This window comes from Magnolia sinica, chromosome 1, assembly GCF_029962835.1.
Source record: "Magnolia sinica isolate HGM2019 chromosome 1, MsV1, whole genome shotgun sequence".
Taxonomy (NCBI): Eukaryota; Viridiplantae; Streptophyta; class Magnoliopsida; order Magnoliales; family Magnoliaceae; genus Magnolia; species Magnolia sinica.
Genome location: NC_080573.1, coordinates 1618337 through 1636513, shown reverse-complemented (window position 1 = coordinate 1636513; position 18177 = coordinate 1618337). Strand labels below are relative to the sequence as shown.

Here is an 18177-nt window from a genome sequence, read left to right as displayed (position 1 = left end):
AACCTTACAAATGGCCCCTTGGACCTTTTCAACCATTGACGTTCAGTTTCAGGGTGATCCGACCATTGGATCGATGTAACAGACACTTAAGGATCTTGATTCGATTGGTATGGCCCACCCGAGCCTTGGATCCGCCTAATTTGGCCAAGAGGCCCTGAATAGGACCTTCCCGGATGAATGGGCGGATTGGATTTCTCAAAATCATCTGTGGGCCCCACTTTTGATGTGCGTGCTCGGCCCATGTGTGCACTCGCTGTGCACTGGTCCATGAGACCCAGTCAAATCGGGTCTGACCGATCTTCCAAAATAGGAGAGATTTCTCCCTCCCTTCTCCCGCGCCAGGCGCGTGTTTGAACGAACGCAGGACCGTCCGTTTGCAACCGTTGTGGCCCACCATCTTAGACCCCACACTCAATCTAAACCGTCCATCGTGTGCGTCCCTCAGCCCTGACCAAACCTTAGGTGGTTTCACCTGATGGCGTGCACCCACATGCACATAGGAACCGGCGCAAACAGGGCCTGGAAGCACATTGTTTCCAAAAAATGGAAACTGCTCTCCCAGCCAGCTCAGCGATCCGCGTGAGCTGCTCCTGCGCCATCTCAGCCCTCCGTTGCCAGACGGATCCCAGCCATCCGTTGTTACTCACGTGAGCTAGGGTTTCTGGTGGAAGACCGAAGCCAAAAACCGCCATTCCGCTGACTGTTTTCCAGAAAACCGGATAGCGGGATTCAATCTCGGCCTTCCAGTCTCATCCAACGGCCCTGAGGGAGTTCAGGGCCCGATTTAAGTCCAAGAGATGGGAATTGCAATGGGTTTCTCTCTCACTCCCTTGCCTCAACTCGAAAATGGCTGTTTCTTCATTCCTTCAAAACCACCAAACAAACCTTCTTCAAGCTCCGTTTTCTTCATCCTAGAAGCTTCCTAGGACTGGTCATGACCCTCCAGAAGCTCCGCTTTGGAGAAATATCAGTCGGGTCCAGATCTGCCATTAATGGCGATCATCTTCCTCGGCAATCCATGATCACGGATCTGCTGCTGGCGGCGTTTTGGGTGTAGCAGAAAAGTAAAGAAGGAAAATGGAAGAAGAAGGGGAAATGAATGAGAAAAAGAGAACATGAAGAAAGGAAGTAAGAAAGAAAAAAAAATATGTAGTGGTGCAGTTGTTGCACCGCACCCGACCAAGTTCAGGGTGAGCTGGCCAAGTTGGAGCCACGGTCAGACCGACTTCAGCTCGGGTCTGGTTCATTCCAGGCCTCCTGGAAGACCAGGAAGAAAGTGGAAGAAAGGACCGAAAGAGAGAGGGCGTTGCTGATCGAGTTCGGGCCAAGTTGAGGGGCCATTCTGGACGAGTCGGGTTGCTGTCCAGCTGGTCCATGGCTGCTGTTGTTGAGCTTGAGGAATTGCTGGAAGTTTCAGCAATAGGGATTGCAGGAAGAAGAGGAAGAAAAGAAAGAAAAAGAGAAGAAGAAGAAGGAAGAATCAGAGAGAGGAAGAGAAAGAGAGTTGGTAGCTGAGTCAACTCACTGCCGGGTTCCGAGTCAGGCTCAGTTCGGCTGGGTCCATTGCTGGACACCTTCAGCGGAAATGGTAGGAAAGAAATGAGGAAGAAAGTGAGAAAAGAAAAGGAGAAGGAAGGAAAGAGAAGGAATGATGGAAGAGAGTGGTGGTGGCGTTGCACCACACGTCGAGTCGAACCGAGTTGACTCAGCTGACTTGTGAAGGTGCTGCGCTACTCTGTCTCAACTCGCTGATGAGTTGAGTTGAGCCTTAACTGAGTTAGAAAGAAAGGAAAGGAAGAAAAGATAGGAAGAAAGAAAGAGAAGGTGAGGCCGTGAGGGTTGAGCCGAGCCAACTCGGACGTCGAGATGTTGATTCAAGTCAAATTAACTAGAGGTGCGTTTTCTCTAAAAATGTTGTATTGGAATTTTAATTAGCATATTGGTAGGCTATTTATGCTATAACTAGCTATTAAAATCAAAAGGTTGTAATTGTCAAATCTTAGTAATTATTATCATCATTAATGTGGCTATAATTATTGCGATTATTAAATACGGCTAACCATTAATAAGTTAATTCTGCTAGTGTTAGTTATTATGAGCGTTAGATATTAACATTCATCATGCTATACTTATTTTGTCATTGTAGGTTATTGACAATAGGTCTAGCATCGTTAGTGTTAATAGACAATTATTATTTACTTTTACTTCATCCTAATATTATTATGGATTAATTGTATGAGTTAGGTTTCAAACTCTAAACCAAAGCCTAAAGTTAGATTGGTGAATGAAACCCTGAGTCTAAGTAACCTAAACCATAAGTTATGATCATAATTATATAAATTGATAAGTTGTTCTTTAAGATATCACTATAGGTTTCTTTTACCGTTGTTATTACTATCATGAGTCACTATTAGTATCTTTATTCGTGTGTTGTTAGATAATTTAATATAATATTAGCCATTGTAATATTCTCAAAATTAATAACTAAATTATTTATGAACTTTACTCATTCATTACTCTCATTAACAATACCATTGATGGCCACACGAAATAGAGTTCAAATTCCATAATCTAAACCTAGAACTAAATCCTACAATGAAGCCCTAAACTTTACATTAAAATCCTAAAATCTAAGTATGGGACTAGACTCTAGAATAAAACTCTAAAAATAAGTAATCTAAACCCTAGGTTATATTAACCTTGACCTTAAATACTTTGAAGAAACCTGATCTCACGTACAACTTCACAATCCATGGTAGGATTCAATCCTGAGGGTGCACGTGCTTCGCTAGTAACACCAGTTGGTGATTCAAAGTGTAAGGTGATGATTCTTCCCCTTGAGTTTTCCATCTTCTCATTAGCTTAAGTTATAGTTTTTATTAAAAATTATAATTGATATCTCTCTCTTATAATCACATGTATTAGCTGGTGGAAATTGAATTGCTATATTGCCTGCTTAATGTTCATCCTGTGTATTTGTTCATGCTTGTGGATTATTTGTGTATTGCTTATGGACTTTAAACTGGTACATTAGTGGGAAACCCCCACCTATAAATATACACCCATACTTGGGATGTAACCCGACTGGTTGTGATTAAAATGGACCTTCGACTTAGTGGTTATTGAGTAGTGGTCTAAATGGATCATTGATGTGGGCCTACCATCCAAGGTTATCGTGTCCAAATGGTTTTTAAGGATGGTCTTTTATCGCATGGTTTTGATACTCGCCCTATGAGGCCTATTTTGATAATCGCCCTATGTGGCTTGTTTGATATCGTCCTATGTGGCTTTGTTCTGGTATTTTTCCTATATGGTTTCAATGTTTTATACCGTGCAACCACGCGATGGTAAGCCCCATAATCGTAATATGATTGGCCACTAGTTGACGGGTTTCCATTAAACATCCTAAGATGGTAGCCTCATGAGCCGGGGATGGTGGTAATGGGACACTATGCCCGAGCTGTCGGCCTACGCTGGGCCATGTGCTCCCCGTAGTGACCTTTGAGCTTATCTAAATTGGCTGGTTGTAAATGGACTAATAATGACTTGGCTAATCATGCATGCATGGCATACTACGACGGCTTGGATCATTATGCCCATGCGATTATGCTGCGAGTTGCGCTAATGACCAGCCGATCGATTTATGATGATGACTTGGATCACTCATGCCCATACGATTACGCTGCGTGTTGCGCTGATGACCACTCACATCTTTGGGTAACGACCCCATTGCCTGTCTGGATGTTTTTCCTGGGGCTCCGACCGTCCGGATGATTTACCCGGGTCGATGATTGTATTCATGCATCCATGCACCTAATAAGACTGCATTTACTCTGTTTTTGGTTGTCTGGATGTTTTATACTATCTCTTACCTAATGCGGCGGTGTGTAATCTTGAGGGGAATTCACATTGAGTTGGTCACTCATCCATCAAATATACAACCGTACAGGTGGCTTTAGTGATATATATATTCAGACTTGATGAGGAGCAGGGTACGATTGCCAGGGATGCATGACTGTATTTACCTGGAGGAGCTGCGTGATCTTACGGCTTATATTTATATGCTTTCCGCTATTCTCCATGTATTAAATTCTTATATATCTTGTACTTGTTAAATTCAGAGACATTGGTTTGTATAAGTCATTATGGGCAACTTCTTATAAATTTGAATGATAATAAAATTTTCCTTTATGTCGATTTGTCCACACTACGCTCATTTGCTTACTCTGATGATGGAAGAAAAAAAAATATACACTCGAATTTGACTATCCTTTAAAGTTAAAACCTTTAAGAAATAATCAACAATAGAAGTTCAATTAAAAATTTCATTTAGTGTGGTCCATTTGAACATTGAATAAGTTTAGATTTATCGGCTTAAGCAATGAAAATATCTGTTAAGTTCGCCCCACTGATTGTTTAATTTACCCCGTTGAATTTCATGTTTGCCCTGCTCAATTTCATGTTTGCCCTGCTGATTTCCTAGTTTGCCTCGCTGATTTTGTAGTTTACCCCGCTGATTTTGTAGTTTGCCCCGCTGATTTTCTAATTTGCCTCGCTGATTTCATAGTTTGCCCCGCTGATTTTCTAGTTTGCCCCGCTGATTTTCATATTTGCCTCGCTGATTTTCTAATTTGTCCCGCTGATTTTCTAGTTTGCCCTGCTGATTTCATAGTTTGCCCCACTGATTTTTTAGTTTGCCTCGCTGATTTTTTTGTTTGGCCCGCTGATTTTCTAATTTGCCTCACTGATTTTCTAGTTTGCCCAGCTGATTTTATAGTTTCCTCCGCTCAATTTCAAGTTTGCCCCTCTGAATTTCTAGTTTGCCCCCCTCAATTTCATGTACGACTGAAAGTTGGGCCGGTTCAACCCGACCGACCTGTGACCGACCCGACATTGGGTTAGGCTCGGGCAGGATATATCAGGTCCGATCTCAAGCTTGGGATATACAAATACCAACCCAATAAAACTTAGGTTGGGTTTGGGTTGAGGTCTTAGGTTGCCTGACCCAACCCGAACCCAATCAATATATTAGTTACTTATAAATTATAATTGAGTGTGGATTGTATGTGTAGAAGGTACACTAATGATGTCGGGTCTCATTTGTCCATGTCATTTCCAAGGACTTAAGCTAACAAGATATATCGGATTTCTCTCTCCCAAATAGACATGTATACACTCGACCAACCTAATTAACCCGTCGAGCTCTCTTGGGTTGGGCTTGGGTTGAGAATTCCCAACCCAACATTGAGTTGGGTTAGGTCAAGGTTTAGGTATAAGAACCTTGGGTTGGGTTAGGGTTGAGCACCAACCCGAACCAACCGGCCCGACTTTCAGCCCTAATTTCATGTTTGCCCTGCTCAATTTCATGTTTTACCCAGTAAATTTCTAATTTTCCCCACTCAATTTCATGTTTGCTTCGCTTAATTTCATGTTTGCCTCATTGAATTTCTAGTTTGACCGCGAAGTGATTGAAATTGACCAATGAAATGGATTTTCGACCATCGACCCGATGGAATCTTGGAAAATAACTAGGTTGGTTGGCTTAATTAGCTTCTACTACCCCAAAATCATATGTGGTACGTTAAGTAAATCATTCTAGTTTAAGAGATATGCTTGTTAAATAAATAGACAAAGAAATGAATTGAAAGACAGAAAAATATTTTTACATACTTATATATACATATTTACTTAATTATGTATTAGAGAAAAATGTAAGGGAGAAAAAGCTTTCCATGTAATAAAAAAAAATAAAAAATGAAGAAAAATGTCGGACTGCGGCGGCACTACCGCCGGTTCGGCGGCACTGCCGCCGAACCTGCCGCCAAACCAGCGGTAGTGCCGCGGTCTTCTGTGATTTTTTTTTTTTTTTTACAATGTTACTTTTGTATGTCCCATCATGGTCTGTGTTATATTCAAACCGTCCATCTATTTGGCGAGCTCATATTAAAGCTTGAGACTAAAAATAAGTTAGATCTAACTATCAAGTGGACCACACTGTAAAAAGCAGTGGAGAATTGAACGTCTACCATTGAAACCCTTTTAGGGGTTACAGAATTTTGGATCATTATGAAATTTGTTTTTCCTCTTCATAAAGACCTTTGTGGCCTTATGAATAGATTGGATGGAAAATAAATGTCATGGTGGGCCCTACAAAATTTTTAACGGTGAAAATCAATTTTCCCGCTGCTCTACGTGGTGTGGTCCAGTTGATCTTTGGATATGATTTTTTTTTTTTTTTGGGATAATGCTCCGAAATGATCTCGAAATATGGATGAACGTTGTGGATATAATAAATACATGGCTGTGGGGCCATGTAACTTTGATCTCTTTTGGGCCGTTCGTACAACTCTCGGTTGGAGGAGCGTCAGCGCTCGTCTTCGAAAGGAAGGTGGGGGTATTTTCATCCTGAAATTCCGATTCCGTACGAGTAGGTCCAACTGCGTATTCTAAAAGTTTGTATTGCTTACAAAAAACCACCGGATAAAAGGTGGGGTCCACAGTCGTAAATTTCTCCTAATTAACAGGTTTTAATGTATTCTATGGTTTAATTACATATTATCCCATGTGCCTCACTAGCAGAGATAGGTGTTGGTTCGGAACCGTCCATCTTCTAGGTGTCATTGTGGCCCGGCCAGTTTATGATAACCATACTTAAAAGAATTATTCTGACCTTCGATGTATGGATTTCCATGTGAACAGTTAATATTTTTCTATCGCAATTTTTAACGGCAATAATCATTCCGAAGCAGATTGCCTGTGGCTGCGTGGGGTCGACAGAAATGTCTGTATCAAATCCACGCCGTCCGTATGTTTTGAAAGACCACATTAGGACAGGATTATAAAAATCAGGAAGATCTGAAACTCAGGTGGGCTACATCTATAAAACAGTGGTAACAGCAACTTGCACCATTGAAACCTTCCTGGAGTTGACCGTGTTGTTTATATACCATCCAAGCCGTTCATAGAATTATTACCGCTCAGATAAACGGTAGGAACAAATATCATCCTGATACAAACCTTCTTTCATTGCCAAGTGATCAAACCACGCTATTTCGTGTGGTATAGCCCACATGAGCCTACTTTTTAAAACCCTGTTCGACCGTGCTCTTTCAAACCCTGGTTTAGACTGATAGTTGACATAGGCAAGTCGTATTTCACTTGTCTGATTCCTCAATCAATGTTTTGAACCTACTCCCTTGTAATGGATCTAAGGAACACCATTGCAATTTGGTTATTAATTCCAAGCAATGTTGCATCTGAAGTCAGTTGCTTCAATCGCCATCTCTAGTTATAATTCAATAAAAATATATGAACCCTTCAGTTGTTGGAGATTAACTGCTAATGGTCAAGTTGATCCCTCCACTCAACCTGACCCAACTGCACATCAAGTTGAGTAATTCAGAGTTTTTAAACGGAACACAGTTCAAGGCAATACGGTTTTGGAGTGCGCCACTCACCAGGGACCAAAATTGGTAGGATTCATCTTTGCATCTGTCTTTTTTATTTCTGATTTGTTATGTTGATTTGCTTCGTTTGAAGTGAAATGGATAAGATTAGGATGGTATTGAGACATATCAGACGAGAATAAACCCATGCTTCCAGGTTGGGTCTTCTTTGCCACCACATAGCAGAATACAACACCTATCCTCCAACATACATGAAGAGAGCAGCAGCTCATGAAGGATGTGTTTCATTCACATTTCAATCAGGCCCATCACTCTTCAAGGACAAGCCATGGCTTCCATTGACATGGTTGACCTGAACATGCTTGGGCCCATTTGTCATTAAGTCGTGTTAACCACGAGAGACCATATGGTAGAAACCGTAATACATGTTTATTCCATTAACAACTGCGAGAATATATAGAGAGATGCTAGGTTCTGGCAGACATTTGTAGAAATCTTAAGAGATACACATCTTAATAAAATAAAAAAGGAAAGGCCTTAATCTAGAAGGTTACCCCAAACAACTCTAACAAATCAAAACCATAACTTTAGGTCCACAACATGGATAGTTAACTTTAAATGGTACCACATGAGGATCCATCGGTGTACCTGCCACAGAGTAAAAGAAAAGAATAATTAAATTGTAGAATATACCAAAAAGATATCATTGAATATGTTCCTTTTTATGGTACTTGCTGAATTATCCTGTAACCATTTATTTCTGTGATAATAATAAGAGGGTTAGGATCTACCATCTTGAGAGATTAGTTTTGGAATCTCCATCCACAATTTGTCCATTCGTTCATTTAGTTAGGACACCATTCATCAGAGCCATGGATAAAAGACTATGACTGGGATTGACTCATTTGGCCCTGATTGACCTGAATGAGAGGTGACTTGGTGGGGTGATTCACATTCATTGGGAGTTCCCAAGTCTGAGTTGTGAGTCTAAAAACTATGATCCAAGCCAGCAATCTCACATCCTCTTACATTGCCGTCTGTTGAATGCACCCTTTTCCTACATTTGGCGCAGTGGAATGGTATGGCAAAAGTACTAATCTAGATGCAACAGTACTAGTCCATAAATGATTTTTATTTTTATTTATTGTTTGGGTTTATGTAAATATCATTTCTCAACAGCAGCAGCAGCAGCAGCAACAACAACAACAATAACAATGATGATGATAAATAGTAGTAACTTTAAGCATTTAATATTAATACTCTAAATCTATATTACAATGCAAGTAGTGGAGAACATTTTTTGCGACTGCAATTAGTTTCCAACAATGAATAACTTGGTGCATTCAAGGGATATGAAGAGAAATTTTATAAAGTCATGAGCATATTAGAAATAAAAAAATATGTGTTATACATTATGCAGTTAATATTTCACCTGCAAATGCCACTGGAGTGTTTGTATTTTCTGAAAAAAGCTAAAAACCTTGATGAGCCTCAACTTCTCTCTAACCAAAAGTGACTTCTCTCAATAATAGCTGGTAACTCATATATAGCTAAGTGCCACGTGGGGGAACTTTCATGAGATCCATGCTGTCCATCAGGTCACCGGCGCATTCTAACTATTAAAACCAAAAATCGTGATAATCCAAAACTTAGGTGGTCCACATCATAAGGAACATTTAAAAAGGAGCTCTCACCATTACTTTTGCGCCTAGCTTAGTGTTAGTGTGTCATCCAATCCATTCATTTGGTGTCCCTTGTCATGATAAAAGAATTATGCAAGAGTTACAGTACTTAAAGATCTGGGTTATATATACCACATAAATTTAGACGTTTTAGGTGTGAGTTTACAAAGTGGCCCATTTGACAGTTAAATCAGCCTGATTTTTCAAATCATGACAACCAAGGTAAACAAACAGTTAAATCAGCCTAATTTTTCAAATCATAACAACCAAGGTATGTTTACCTAATAAACAACATAGATTTTAAGCACATTAGGTTGTAGGTACTTTAAGGTACCCAAGTGTTTTGGACCTTCCCATCCATCTCTTCATTTTCATCCAGCGCGCGTGTATATATAGGTGCAAGAATGGATCAATTGAAACTGTTCAATGAAATATATGAACATATATACATATGTATATATGTATGCATGTGTATATGTATATGTACAAATGTATATGTGTATCTATACATAAGAGCTCGATCGGGTTTCCTCGTTGTGACTAACATGGTTCTTATCATCCACCTAGTTTGTAATGGGTGGCCCACGGTTTTTTTAATCCAAGCCATTGATCTGTGGACGTGTGCAGAAAACAAATCTCCAAAAGGGGAAGATCCTAACCATTGACTTTTTGATCTTGGGGTGGATTTCTTCTCAACCATACATTGCATGCCAACAATGGAAAGGTTAGAGCTGACCAATTGCAAATACTTCATCGATCGATCCATTATAGGTGCGATCAGATCAATGGCTTGGATAAAACAGCCATGGCCTCACGTACACAAACTAAGTGCACATCAGGAAAATTCATGGTTCATCACAAACAGCAGATTTGGCCTCATCTGATAACATTAATAAAACCCTAATTGGATAAATAAGATCGAATTGACCTGAGCATTTCATCCTACAGGTGGACTCTTCCATCTGTGTCATGTATGTCCCTGGTACGAAAAAAAGCACACGCCATTGAATGATCCAAGCCATCTGATTGCTAGACTCTTCCACTCGAAATCATCACTCCATCTCGCATAACCTTCTTATTTTGCCATGTTCGTTTGTCAGCCATGAAAGAGAAGAATAAGCATTTTGAACTTGTATTGGTAGACCTCTTGGAAATATAAATGAGAAATGATCCAACTTTAAAAAAAGTACTCTTTAAGTTATTGTGTTAGCTCCTTGTTGCATTGGGACGATACTGGAATGGTCTATTTAATTGGTTCAACATGCATTTTGCGCGCAAAAATAATATTGATAAGAGCGATCGGCATGGATGTGATGTTTAGGATTACATGGAAAATGTGAATATTTTAGAACCATACGTGATGCCCAATGGCCCTGCAAATAGATTATTCAAATTATTCATGGAACCTATTCTTTTGTAAGCTATTTGGACTATCCATTTATATGATGTTTAGGATCACTTGATCACTGTGATGCTTGCATGGCAGCCTATGAAATGCGTACAGGACCTAATGAATCGTTGAGATTGATCAATTAGATTATTAGAACTCATCCCAATGCAGGTAAGATAGATAGTTTATAATGTGTGGGTTTTTTTTTTTTTTTTGGTTGGGTCATTTTCAAAATATAAATAAAAGAAATGGCAGCAGCCATGTAAGAGAGTGGTATCTAAATAAGAATAGGGTGGGAACACGACACCTTCTATTTTGTTGAAATGGTTGATTCTTTTTTCTCAGCTTCATCATCATCATCGGATTCTTCTTTTTCAGATTCATTATCATCATCATCAGATTCTTCTTTTTCAGATTCTTCATCATCATCATCGTGGTCGTGGTCGTGGTCGTCTCCTTCTCCTTCTTCTTCTCTTTCTTCTACATCATTATCATCGATGTCAGTGTCATCTTCATCATCATCATTGTTGTTGTTATTGTCCTTGTCGTTGTCATCAGCATCATCGTTTCCTTTCACTTCTTTGAAAAGGGGGAGTAGGAGAGGTTTAGTGGAAGGATCGTCCCATTGCAATTTATCCCACCACTTTCCTGTTCCCCTAATCTCTCCTTTAAAAGTCACAGATGAAGTGCCGATGGAGAAAGGGATCTTCTGCAGCTTAGGACAACCTTTTATTATAATGGAGACCATAGAAGTGCACATAATTACCTTGCTGCAAATCTTCTTTAATTTATTTACATCTGAAATATAGAGATTCTTTAACATAGGCAATGTGATGGGAATGTCATTATTGCTGCCGTATGCTATTGCAGTTATCTCTTCTTCTTTCTCCTCGGCTACCAACTCTTCCATCCCATTGCATTCTTCGATGCAAATTTTTTCAAGGTTCCAAAGGTTCTTCAACCACCCAGCCGAAAAGAGACTCTTCAGCCTGTGGCATTCAGCGATCATTATGGTCTTTAAGCTTTGAAAAGTGCCAGGTGTCGCAACTCCCGAACAAACAGTTCGCAGATTTGGTAGGTCTCCAAGGCTTAAGTGCTCTACAGTGGTGAGGAAATAGACATTATCTTTGGCTGACAAAACGGACTTCACGCAGCTGCACTCAACAATAATGCAGTATTTCAATCCCCCTACATTCGGTAAAGAGAGAAGCGAGAGTCGGGAGAAATTTGTGCATTTGTTAATGGCCAACTCAACTGTGTTGGCAGGCAGAAAGAGAGGACTTCTTTTAGTGCCAACTGACAGCTTTCTGAGCACTACCATATGCTTTGACTCATAAAAAAAGTCGATTTCATCTACTTTATGGTAAGAAGACCACCTATTATTACTAATCGACAGGCTCACAACTCCTACAATCAAAGTGAATTTCTTCAACGTTCGCCAGTGCCCAAATTGAAGATAGTGTGAGAAAGTGACCCGGTTAGGAAAGGAGAGTCTAAGATGAACCAACCGAGTTAGACTTGCCATCTCATCTAATACATTTTTTTCTCGGGGCATTAATGCTTGAATAAATTTGTTGCCCACTGCCATAAACTGTTCAAGACGGAGAAGCTTAGATATTACTCCTGTCTCAATGCGTTCCAAACTGTACATATCTGATAAGTCAAGGAATCTTAGGTTTGTTAATCCTTCCATTCCGTGCGGAAGTACCTTGATGTATGTGGAAGAGAGGTCCAACAACCTCAGCTCTTTTAGTTTTGCTAGTGAAGGAACTATGGATAAATTGCGGCATCTTCTTAGTACCAGCGCACGGAGGTTCACCAAATCAGAAAGCGAGTCGGGCAGGCACTCGATGTCAGAATAGGAGAGATCAAGAACTCTGAGGCCACACATATGCTGAAACAAAAATGGAGAGATATCACCTTGAAGAGGATTACCTTGCAAAAACAAAGTAGTGAGTTTACGACAGTTCGGGGTTGCTAAGAGGCTGTGGATTCTGTTCCTCATCAATGAAACCCTCTCAACATCTTCTAACCATTCCTCATCTTTCAGAGGCTCTTCCATTCTATTCCCAGCCTTGACTATGAAGCAAGGTTTTTGCTTGGTTATTCCGATTGCCATATCCCTAAGTAAGTCGTGCATCTTTATACACTTAACCGAATCATCATTGATGAAAGTTTCTAGCATGCAAGCACGTACGAGTCTGTTCACCATGGAATGCCCGTTGTCAAACTCAACTTCAATATTTCTTTCTTCATCTATTAATCTCTCACAAATCCAATATTTAATCACTTCTTCTACAGGGATATCATAATCTTCTGAATACAATGAGCAGTACAAGAAACAACCACGACTCTTGTCATTGCTCAAGCGGTCATAACTGAACTTTAGACGCCTAAAGACATCATCCTCCATACCTTCGATTTCAATCGCTGATCCTTTCAATTGCTTCAATGCATTCCTCCATTCATGAATATCATCAACATCTCTAAGAGCCCCACCAACCGCGATGAGTGCCAGTGGTAGACCTCCACATTCTTTAGCCACAAGCTTCGCGAGAGCTTGTGCTTCTAATGCTAGCACCACGTTGTTACCAATATGTTCTTTGAATAAAACCCATGCTTGTTCTTCAGAAAGTACTTCTACTTTAATGTTTTTATCCGTCTTCATTCGACGACAAACATCCAATGACCGACTTGTCAATACTATCTTGCAACCATTTTCTTTACCAGGTTTAGGAATTCCAACTTTTTCTAGTGAAAAATCATTCCACATATCATCTAGGATGAGCAAAAACTTCTGCCTCTTCATTAACGCTTCATATAATGTTGTTGCTCTGCTCATTTCATCATCACCCTCTTGCAAGTCCAATTCAACTTTCTTGGAAATATCTGCTTGTAGCCTATTCAAATTAAGATCTTGAGACACAGTCACCCAGATAATACTATGAAAAAGCTTGGCATCCTTGAGACGATTGTTAATGTTCATCACGATGGTCGTCTTCCCGACCCCTCCCATTCCATATATGCCAATCATTCCTATTTTTGCATCCATTATACAATCCAAAATCTGCTCTAAAGTTTTTTGGGCTGATGTTTTACCTTCTAGAGATGTTGTGGGTAGGGTATGTACTGTTGCCGGTAGCTGATCGACTGCAACTCCACCCTGAAATAAACTTTTTTGCTTGAGCTCGTGCACTTTAGAAGCTTTTTCCAAAGCTCTTTTGCTTAATTTTCCACCTGTGTAACAATTGGGCACACATCCATTGCAGCATCTCTCACATTCAGCAAATTCTTTCTCAATGGCCGTCACTTCCTTTTTAACATTTTCGACATCTTTCAACCAGTTGTTCACTTCTTCCAAGGGAACCCTCCTTTGCAACGTAGCTCTCTCAATTTCATTAGTCACATCATTTTCTTTACTAATTAATTCATCCATCTTCTTTCTCAAATCCTCCACATTTTTATTCAGATTCTTCACATAACTTATCTGTCGAGCAAGAGGATCCCACAAAAACTTCACGACTTCAAGAACAACCTTAAAAAAATCCATAGTCACTGCAACACACAATAGAGGTGGACATATCATACCTTGAAAGTTGCAACAACTAAGAATAAATGAAAGGTAAAAAGTGCAACAATTCAAATTAGAAAGAAAAAGAAAAAGATAAAATAAATGAGTTTGATTGAGTTATTTGTAGCAATTGACATAATAAGTTATCAAATAGAATCATTTTCAATTCATATAGACAAAAATTTATCATAATGTATATATATATATATATATATATATATATACTATCAGGCCGTGTTTTGAGTCCAACTAAAAATGAGTTCATCTCATTTTATTTGACATCAATTTCATATTAATTAGAGGTTATAATTTATATAAATTGTTGGCTATATTTTTAATCCCTGTAACATGATCTTTAATACATAACTAGCACTAAATAAAATCAGATGAACTCATTTTTAAGTGGCATCCAAACAGGCCCATAGGTCCTTAATTATTAATTTTTAAAATAATAATTTTATAGATTAAAATTTCATTTTATTTTTTATGAAATAAGCAAAGCCAACAACATGTTTAGAATATTGTCCACTCTTTACCATCTTAGGTTTTTGCCTGCATCTTTGTGTCTAAATGAACAAGCGTACAATCTCCATTTTGTAGGCCATGGATAGGATGATTAGGTTTATCAAATCAGAATGATTCTTTAGAGGAATGGAGGACAAAGAGGTGCCACAAGATGGTCTAATCCTGGGCCAAGCTCATACTGGTCAAAGCTCTGCGGACCCCACCATGATGTATGTTTTTTTAATGTCCATCCATTTTTTAGATCATTTTAGGGCATGGCCCCAAAAAATGAGGTATATCCAAAGCTCAAGTGGATCACACCACAGGAAGTAGTAGAGATTGAACACCACTTACTGCATGTGGGCTATAAAAGTTTTCGATCAAGTTGATTTTTGTGTGTTCCCTTCATCCAAATTTATGTGACTTTATGAATAGGGTAGATGTCAAATAAACATCATGGTGGGCACTATGAAGTTTCAGTGGTGGGACTCATCATCGCCACTTGCTATGGTGAGCTTCGCGAAGTTTCAGTGGTTGGACTCATCATTGCCACTTGCTATGGTGAGGTCCACTTGAGCTTTGGGTTCATGCTGTAAAATAAGATAGAAAAATAAATGGACGGCGTGGATAAAACACATAAATCATGGTGAGGCACACAAAGCTTTTCTAGTACTGACCGGTACTGAGCTCGGTACCAGAGTCACTACCCAAGACAAGTCCCTAATCGATTCTTAAATGACATTTTCTCATAAGTGACCGGGAATTATAAAAAAATAAATTTGCCTACTTAATAAAGGATTTACATTATGTACCTGGGTCCATACTCTTGCCCAGGTGGTAGACTCTGGGGAGTTTCAACTCCCGGTCAAGGGGTCAAGGGTCAAGGGTTTGAGTACCCATAGGTGATGAAATTTCACCAGGACAGGGGGAGGCTCTCAGGGCAACTGAGAGTCCACCGTGGTGTTTGAATTTTATCAACGATATTTGTTTTTCAATTCACCAGGTGTATATGACTGTATCAACAGGTTGGATGGCAAGTGGACCCTAAGAAGGTTTCAATGGTGGGCATCCTTAGCACCACTGCTTCCTGTGGTGTGGTCCAATTGAGCGTTGGATATGTCTTATTTTTGGCTCAGTACTCTAAAATGATATGGAAAAATGTACGAAGGGTTTGAATAAAATTAAAACATCACGGTAGACCCTCAGTAGCCCGCAGAGCCTCCGTCTGTCTCAAGCTCAAAACAGGCAGGGGAAGGAAGTAATCCGTGCCCGTTTTTAACCAGCTACCCCATTAATTAAAGTAATTACCATTGGTCTAGTTTCCATTAGATTTTATTTATGAAAGTTGGTAAGAGGTGGGCAGCTCAAGTGGTCCCCAACTGTGATGTTTATGTAAATTCCACATGGACCACCAGGTGTATCACCCCATGTTTTGCGTGGGTCCCAAAAACCAGCCCCAACCATGATTCAAGTGGACGACATGATTGGAAAAAGTATATAAAGCAACGCTTACCCTCTAAATTGTTTCCTTCTGTGTGGCCCACCTAAATCATGGATGAGTATGATTTTTAGGTCTCATGCCTATATTTTGGTGTGACATCTAATGGTTGGAATGAATTTTATATAATCATCATAGTGGGCCCTTTAAAGATTAATGGTGGATGCCTCTCTATTGACTATTTCCTTTGGTGTGGCATACTTGAATCATTGTTAGCCTGCTATTTTGGCCCTAGGCCTAATATGGGATTATACATCTAATGGTCAGAGTGGAGTTTACTTAGGGGGTTGAGGGGATTTCAAATCCCTTGGTTGTTTGGCACCATAAAGTAAACGGGGGTTTCAAATTGGGTTTCGGATACATTCAAAGAGGGGGTTTGAAATCCACAGTGAGAGCTTGGATTACATCAAAAATCCTTATTAGAGTTGCATGTGTAACATGTATGTCACCGGACTACTATTCTATTGTGCACATGGCCCACTTCCCAAAACAATAAGATTATCAACTGCATCATGATAATTACTTTAATGTGATGATCAACATTATCCAAACATTGTCCATGTAAATCAACGGTTAAAACTTGTTGGTTAGTCACTCGGACATGATTTTGTGCTTGTGGCCCATCTGAGACTTGTAATTTCGTCGTTTTAGGCAAAGTATATATTTCAGTGGGCTTATTTCAACCATTGTGTTAAACATTTGATACATTTACTAATTAGAGATATTAAAGTTGATTTTGTAATTAAATTCAAGCCCATGTAAATATACCATGCACATCTACTTTTGGATTAAAGTTGATTCCTAATCCAGGGTGCCAAACACAATATGAGGATTTCAAATACATGGGGTTCCAAATCCATGCTCCCAAACAAGGCCTTAGTGCATCTTGGGCCCAAAAAATAATAAAAATCAAGTGTGGGCTTCCCCACCCTTCTAATTGATCACCACTAATATAGTAAAAACATTATAGGACATGCACTCATGATTTTTGAGGAGGCCCACCATTATGCATGTAAGATCCATCCTGACTAATTAATAGATGTGTGTAATCACACATTAGGCCTAGGGCCAAAAAATAAGGGTGACTTGTGATTAAGGTAGGCCACACCAAAGAAAGCAGTTGGGATAGAGACATCCACCCTTGACTTTTATTGGGCCTACCATGATGATTATATAAAATCCACTCCAACCATTATATGCCACACCAAAATTTAGGCATGGAGTCCAAAAATCAGGCCCATCCATAATCCAAGTTATACATTGATAATTGAGGCTTAATCTTGACATAGGGTGACACACTTGGTGGTCGATGTGGATTTCACATAAACATCATGATAGGCCCAAGCCCCCCCGCCCCCCAAAGCTTCGATAGAAGGTACTCCAATGACAATTACATAGTTTAATTGTGTAGCTTATTGAGAACGTTTTCGAAAAAGGCACCAGAATTTAAATTATATATTAAGTAGGCAGTTTATTTTATTTATTTATTTATTTATTTGTAAAATTCCCTAAATGCTTTGTTCATTTTGTTGGCCATTGATTCGAGGGCTAAGAACATCAAATCATTGTGATCATTATGAGTAACAGAGATAATAGAGATTGGGTCTACAAGATGAACGGATCAAATCCATGTTTAAATATTTTCTTATAAATGATGTGAACCATTCATTTTGATGGCCATTGATTGTATGACTAGGATATTCAGGTTAAAGTGACTATTGGGACGAATGGGAAGTAGAGGTAGGGCCCATAGGATTAATAGTTGAATCCATGATCAGACACTATTTCTCATGATTGATCTGGACCGTCCACTTTGTTGGCCACTGATGAGATGTTTAGATCATCAGATTGATGTTATTCTTGAGAGGAAAGGGAAGCATAGATTAGCCCACAAGAAGGATCCTCCAAATCCAAGAACAGGGCTTTTCTATCATAAATCCTTTGGACCATCCATTTTGTTGGAGATTGACCATGTCTTGCATTGTCACATCAAAGTGATTCTTTAGAGCTGCCTGGCGGATGGTCCACATCCATGTTCAGGCCATTGTTGCCAAAAGTGATCTGAGCCATCCATTTCATTGGCCATTGATTAGATAAACATATCGTAGCAATTATTGGGAGGTAGG

At 39.5% G+C, this 18177-nt stretch overlaps 1 protein-coding gene across 7 annotated transcripts in view; it reads right to left on the bottom strand.

Moving 5' to 3' along the window:
- Nucleotides 1-18177, bottom strand: part of LOC131233529 (disease resistance protein At4g27190-like) — a 74933-nt gene that overhangs the window by 30110 nt on the left and 26646 nt on the right. For 2 of the 7 annotated variants that reach the window (XM_058230646.1, XM_058230716.1), the window contains 3 exons: nucleotides 10786-14033; nucleotides 10017-10175; nucleotides 7816-8054 (listed from right to left, as the gene is read on the bottom strand). In XM_058230646.1, coding sequence (XP_058086629.1) covers nucleotides 10789-14028 — 3240 coding nt within the window. In that variant the 5' untranslated portion in view covers nucleotides 14029-14033 and the 3' untranslated portion in view covers nucleotides 7816-8054; nucleotides 10017-10175; nucleotides 10786-10788. Of the gene's footprint in view, nucleotides 1-7815; nucleotides 8055-8838; nucleotides 10176-10785; nucleotides 14097-18177 lie in introns of those variants that run through there. The other 5 variants (XM_058230387.1, XM_058230573.1, XM_058230511.1 and 2 more) reach the window with 4 other exon arrangements.